This window comes from Carassius gibelio, chromosome A25 (genome assembly GCF_023724105.1).
Source record: "Carassius gibelio isolate Cgi1373 ecotype wild population from Czech Republic chromosome A25, carGib1.2-hapl.c, whole genome shotgun sequence".
Lineage (NCBI taxonomy): Eukaryota > Metazoa > Chordata > Actinopteri > Cypriniformes > Cyprinidae > Carassius > Carassius gibelio.
This window is the reverse complement of record NC_068395.1, coordinates 3,626,420-3,632,102: the sequence shown is the minus strand read 5'-3', so window position 1 is coordinate 3,632,102 and position 5,683 is coordinate 3,626,420. Positions and strand designations below refer to the sequence as shown.

Genomic DNA, 5,683 nt, shown 5'->3' with positions numbered 1-5,683 from the left:
TCTGCTTCGAAGCAGTCTGTATTACATTAAGGTAGCTTGACTATTTTACAGCACTCTTGCATTAAATAAAAACAACAGTCACCGTATCTCACCCCAGACATCCGTTTTATTCATGTAAAAAAGCCTTAATTAATTCACACCTGGCTGACAGCTGTTCAGTACCGGCCTTGCAGAGTGTGTGCAGTTCAGCAGACTGTCTGTGCTGAGAACTAGAACACCGCTGTCCCGGAAGGAACAAAATCTAATTAATTAATAGCAACCATCCAGCAAACAAGCCGAAGCAGAGAGAGAATCAGACACTCATCAATGTCTTCATACATCTGCTTTATTGAATTCTTCAAATGTCAAGAACATACAGGGAATCCAGAACTCCGGCACAAAGACACAAGCTACAGATGAACCTGCCTCTCCTCACACAAATACAACATTTTCACTTTCTTATGTAACATGAAAGAAACGACAAGTATAAAATTGAGCTTAAAATCAAAATAACATGTACCCTTGCAGAGGAAACCGTATCATTGCTTAAATAATGTTGCATTTTTTGTTGTTGTTGTTGAATGCATGGCAAATGTCAACTGCTAAATAAAATCTTAAAATAAGCAGATAAAAACAGCATTGTAAAAAAATAAATAATAGGACACAATTACTGCTCGACACAAGAAGCGGTCATAGCAGTGTAGGAGGGGCTACTGCACGAGGGGCGGGGCCTCTCAATTACCTGTGGGTGAATCAGAGCAGTGCATTGTCACACTCTGGTTAATATTCACATAAAAAAGCAGGAATAGTGTGGTGTGCAGCTACCTGTCGAGGCGGTTGACCACATCCCTGACGGTGCTGATCAGGTGCTGGTGCTCCTGTGGGTTGGACAGAATGATGCCGTGAAGCTTCTTCATGTAGGAGCCGATGGAATCGAGTGTGGGCGTCTCGCCGCTGCCTGAAGGCACATGGGAAGGACAGTCAGGGAAAGTACACCACATTTGCACTTTTATTGTCATTGCAAAGCACTATTCTATTTGAATTCCTATTTCTGCTTCTAAGGATTTTACCATTACATCTGATCCACAGATCAAACATCTTTCTAATGAGTTGTTTTTAGAATTTAGGATCACAAAGCTTGTATAAATCACACAAATATAATGAAGAAGCGTGTTTGGAAATAAAACAAAGGTATATGTTGGAACCATGAACAAAGCAAACATTGACAGGTTTATTTTTAGTTGAAAAGATTATGTTGAAAATGTATTTTATTTATAATACTTCAGATTTATTTTTTTTTCAGAAAGGAGGCTTTAATGTTACAAAAGATTTCCATTTCAAATAAATGCTGTTCTTTTGAACGTTCCACTGATCAGAGAATCCTGAAAAAATATATGCATCATGGTTTCTACAAAAATATGCAGCACTGTTTAAATGAACCCAGCTGGCTAGAGGTTTTTGCAGTGAACTCTGGGAGTGTGTGTGTGTGTGTGTGTGTGTTACCGGGCAGGGGGACGGCAGAGAAGCTGTGTGTGAGGGCCGAGAGCAGGGTGTCCAGGTGCTGCTGCAGGAGGCCGTTTCGTGTGCGTTCCTGCTGCACGTCTCCTTCCAGACGCTCCACGGCAGAATGCATGCTCTCCACATGCTTCTGCAGCGCTGCGTTACGCTCTTCATACTCCATATTGGTCTTCCTCAGCTGCCGCAGTTCAGCCTCACGTGCTAGAACACACACAATCAATGAACGTGTATCACACCGTTCCAGACAGACTCACATTCAGCAGCACTCTGCTCTCACCTTTACTGTGATTCAGAAACTCTTCAGTGAAGATGGGAATGTCAAACACAGAGCGATCCTTTATCTCCAGATCCTTCTGAGAGACAGACAGAAGGTTGTTCAGTCTGAAATCACTGCTCAAACTGCCATAGATGGTCAGATAGACCTCTTCTGCACCCACAGAATTACAACGGCCGTCCTCTGCTGCTTGCAAGTCTGTTTATTAAATATTCTGGCTAAATTGATCATATTCCAGCTATCAATAACAATCATTTAACACAAATTTGATCATATTTAAATAGTGGTTTTCACATCTTTTGACCAACACATTTCTATTTTCCAGTTGTTTGGGATTACAGGATCATTTTATAATCAGTGTAGCCTATTAAATATTTTACAAAAATTTGAAAAAAAAAGAAAAAAAAAAGAAAATTTACATTAAAATATAAATTTAAAAATCTAGGAACATTAATAAAATAAGTCAAGAGTTTTCCATGACTGTGTAAAATTTTATTTCTGAATTTTTTTATTACTTTATATGACTTTCCAGTAGTTTGTGGTTAACAGATATAGATATTTAAATACTTATATATATATATACACATAAACACACACACATATTTTTGTTTTCTTTTGAGTTTTTCACTACTTAATTTTCATGACTTTTCCATTAGTTTGAAATGGAATAATTAATAAGATAGCTAACAAAATATTTCAGAAAATAAAAAAGTAGTTATATTCCAATTGTTTTTAATGACTTTATTAAGATTTTATTCATTTCTGTGGATTTTGTAGTAATTTTCTAACAGTTTATGATTACTTGATTTTTTTTTACATTGTAGCTAATTAAATACTTTAGCGTTATTTTATTACGTTATTATATTACGTTATTATATTTTGTTTTACATTATTATATTTATTCAAATATATAAAACTACAAAATTTGACAAGATATTGAATATAGTTAGCCATGAGTTTTCCACGACTGTTTAAGATTTTATTTTTAATTACTTTTCCAGTCTTTGCAAAAATGCCAAATTAAATATTTTAGAATAATACAAAACATACAAAGTATAAACAGATGTTGACTAAAGCGTTTAGGATTTTATCATTTTTTTCCATAACATTTCCAGACAAAATTATGTTAATTCCAGATTTTCTATGACCCGAGAAAAAAAAAGGTGCAGATTCTGTGTGGGCCTCAGGGTCGATATTTTACCTCATGAAGTGATTCACCAGACGCCTGCCTTCCAGCATCTGATAAAGAGAGCGAGAGAGGAATTTTAGATTAAACAAGTGATTTGTGATGCTCTTCATTTCTATTTTGAGTTACTGTGAAGCACCACCCTCTGTGAAACCTCATTGGTCCAAAATCCTGCTCGGCACTACTTTATAGTCTACATCACATGTGCTCAGATTGCCTGGGGCTGTCCCTCTTTTCTGCAGCTTCGTCTAAATTCACCTGCCAACAGTTATTTTGCACTGTGTCTTAGATCGTCTGTGTTCGCACCTCCTCTGTGCCTCTTTCCTTTTTGTTTCTCTTGCACCTTCCTGCTGAAGTGTTTATAGGCTTCAGTCTTCTGATACTGCTCCAGTTCTCTCATGTAGCGCTCCTTATCTTTGTCCGCTTCATCCAGATACCGCTGAGACAGAATGAGACAGAGAGCGATGTCAGTCTCTACAGAGGTATTCAACTTTATTTTTAAACACCAAAAGTGTGGAATAATTAAGATATTTCCATGTTTGTGAAAGAACTCTCTTATACTCACCAAAGCAAAAATATATATGTAAAAATAGTAAGATATATTGTGGAATATTATTACAATTTAAAAGAACTGCTTTCTGTTTGAATAGTATATGTGTATGTGTCTCCGGACCTGTTTCTCTTCCGGAGGCAGTTTGCTCCATTCATTCCCGAGCATCCTGGTGATCTCTGGGAAAGGCACGTCTGGTCTTTCCGCCCTCAGCTGCTCGCGGCGCTCATTCATGAAGCGCACGTATCCTGTCAAGGGGGCTTTGGGGGCGTTACTGTCCTTAAGTGGCTTCTTCCTCCTCCTGCCTTTGGTCCAGCTGCTCCTGCGAGGTTTCTGCCAGAAACAGCGTTCACTGATTCATTAACACCGCTCGACCTGTGCAAACACAGCGCGGGCTCAACGATCACATGATCTACTCACCTCATCTCCATTGCGCTGGCTGCTGTTGTCTGTGTTGGCCCCCGGTGACCCACTCTGCTCCTCCATGACCTCCGACCTTTAGTTTCACATATAGAAGTGATGTAAAAAGAGAAGATGATTGGATTCAGCATGTAAAAAATAAATCAAAGCTCAAATTTACATGTATAACATTTGATTGTATTTGATTTTCATATTTGATTACATTTCAGTTATGTTTATTAACTTTAAGAACATGTATATATATATAAAATACTTTTTTTATCTTATATTTTCATGCTTTAATACACACACACACACACACACACATATATATATATATATATATATATATATTCAAAATACATTAATATAAATAAAATGTATTAATATAAATAAAACCTCTACATAAATATATAAATCAACAAAATTCACTAATACATAAAAAAATAAACATATATAAAATACAAACTAAGTATATAATAAAACGCACACACACACACACACATATATATATATATATATATATATTCTTACTTCTGTCAGTAAGTTTGTTTTGTTGTGTAATGTACTTTCATTTAATTATTGGTATTACCATGGTTTTATGAATACAGTACCATTAATACCTTATTTTTGGATATGTAACTTACCATGGCCTTCTTATTACTGGTTATCGATATGTTAACGTTAATAATTATTTGAAATACTATTGTAAATTCATATAATAATAATTTAGGCACCGTAGTATTCCCATACAATCATTACACTATAGCACAACCACGGCGTTCTTTGGCAAAGAAGATTGTAAAAACTCATTATCTACCGAAGCATTACAGTCGTTCAAAACCTGCCCGACATCAATCATCTCACCTGTGGTTTGATCTCAGGCTGTAATCGGGTATAAAATCGCGTCTTTAATGTGTTTATTTCAGGAATTTTAGAGAGGAAAAATATTCCGAGCCAAAACAATACAGGGAGCCGGCTGACGTCATCATCATGCGGCGACAGGAAGCTCTCCCTCATGCGCTCTCAGTCCTCGCAGCTCCCCGATCTCTCTCTCCTCATCATCACGATCTTCATCCTAACCCTCATCATCGCCTGCTCCGCCTCAATTAATGAGCTTTATCGCGGGCGATGGAGCGCTGCTGGAGGTTAGACGGATTTGGATCATGCTATGGTTTGGATGGATTAATGTAGTGTTGCTACCCCCCGCTGGCCACAAGCTGCAAGTGCAACCGACACAACGACTTAATTTTCTTTCAACTTTTTTTTTATTTATAAAAAATTGGAATGAGTACTAATACACAACAACATGATATATATTATAATAATTTAACATTTTAATATTGTCCAAAAATTATTTAGTAATGCAAAAAAGTGATAAGCTCTACTTTTCTACTTTTCACCATGTGACTTTGAACATCTGACCAATCCAAAACAATTTTATAACCATTACGCCCCGCCCACTTTGTACATCTTCTGTTTTGTTGTTGCAGCTCTACCGATTTAATTTCTTTGTCGCACTGCCATCTACTGGCCATATGTTGATCATGTTCATCGATTATTATTTTCAATTGGTTACTGTTCTGTAATCATACTTTTTTTTGGTTTATATTGGATTAAGTATATATATTTTCATGTACTTATATATTTAGTTATTTATTAATTTAATGTTCTATTTACGTATAACTAAATATATTTGATATAAATATATCTATTTGCTAGAGGCAGCCCTTCTTTTTTCACACGTTCATCTAAGCTGTTATTTGAAGACTGTCAG

At 36.3% G+C, this 5,683-nt stretch overlaps 1 protein-coding gene across 3 annotated transcripts; it reads right to left on the bottom strand.

The window, feature by feature from the left end:
* Nucleotides 1-305: 305 nt before the first annotated feature.
* Nucleotides 306-5,081, bottom strand: LOC127946641 (high mobility group protein 20A-like). 3 transcript variants are annotated; one of them, XM_052543332.1, is made up of 9 exons: nucleotides 4,774-5,081; nucleotides 3,928-4,003; nucleotides 3,631-3,840; nucleotides 3,264-3,396; nucleotides 2,973-3,010; nucleotides 1,775-1,847; nucleotides 1,483-1,698; nucleotides 805-937; nucleotides 306-721 (listed from the first exon to the last, which is right to left on the bottom strand). In XM_052543332.1, exons 2-9 carry the CDS (start codon nucleotides 3,991-3,993, stop codon nucleotides 718-720), a joined length of 873 nt encoding a protein of 290 aa, XP_052399292.1. In that variant the 5' UTR covers nucleotides 3,994-4,003; nucleotides 4,774-5,081; the 3' UTR covers nucleotides 306-717. The 3 variants fall into 3 exon arrangements, with proteins under 3 accessions (XP_052399292.1, XP_052399289.1, XP_052399291.1); XM_052543329.1 differs by having other exon boundaries at nucleotides 1,775-1,850; nucleotides 4,774-5,080; XM_052543331.1 differs by lacking the exon at nucleotides 306-721 and having other exon boundaries at nucleotides 801-937; nucleotides 1,775-1,850.
* Nucleotides 5,082-5,683: the final 602 nt, after the last annotated feature.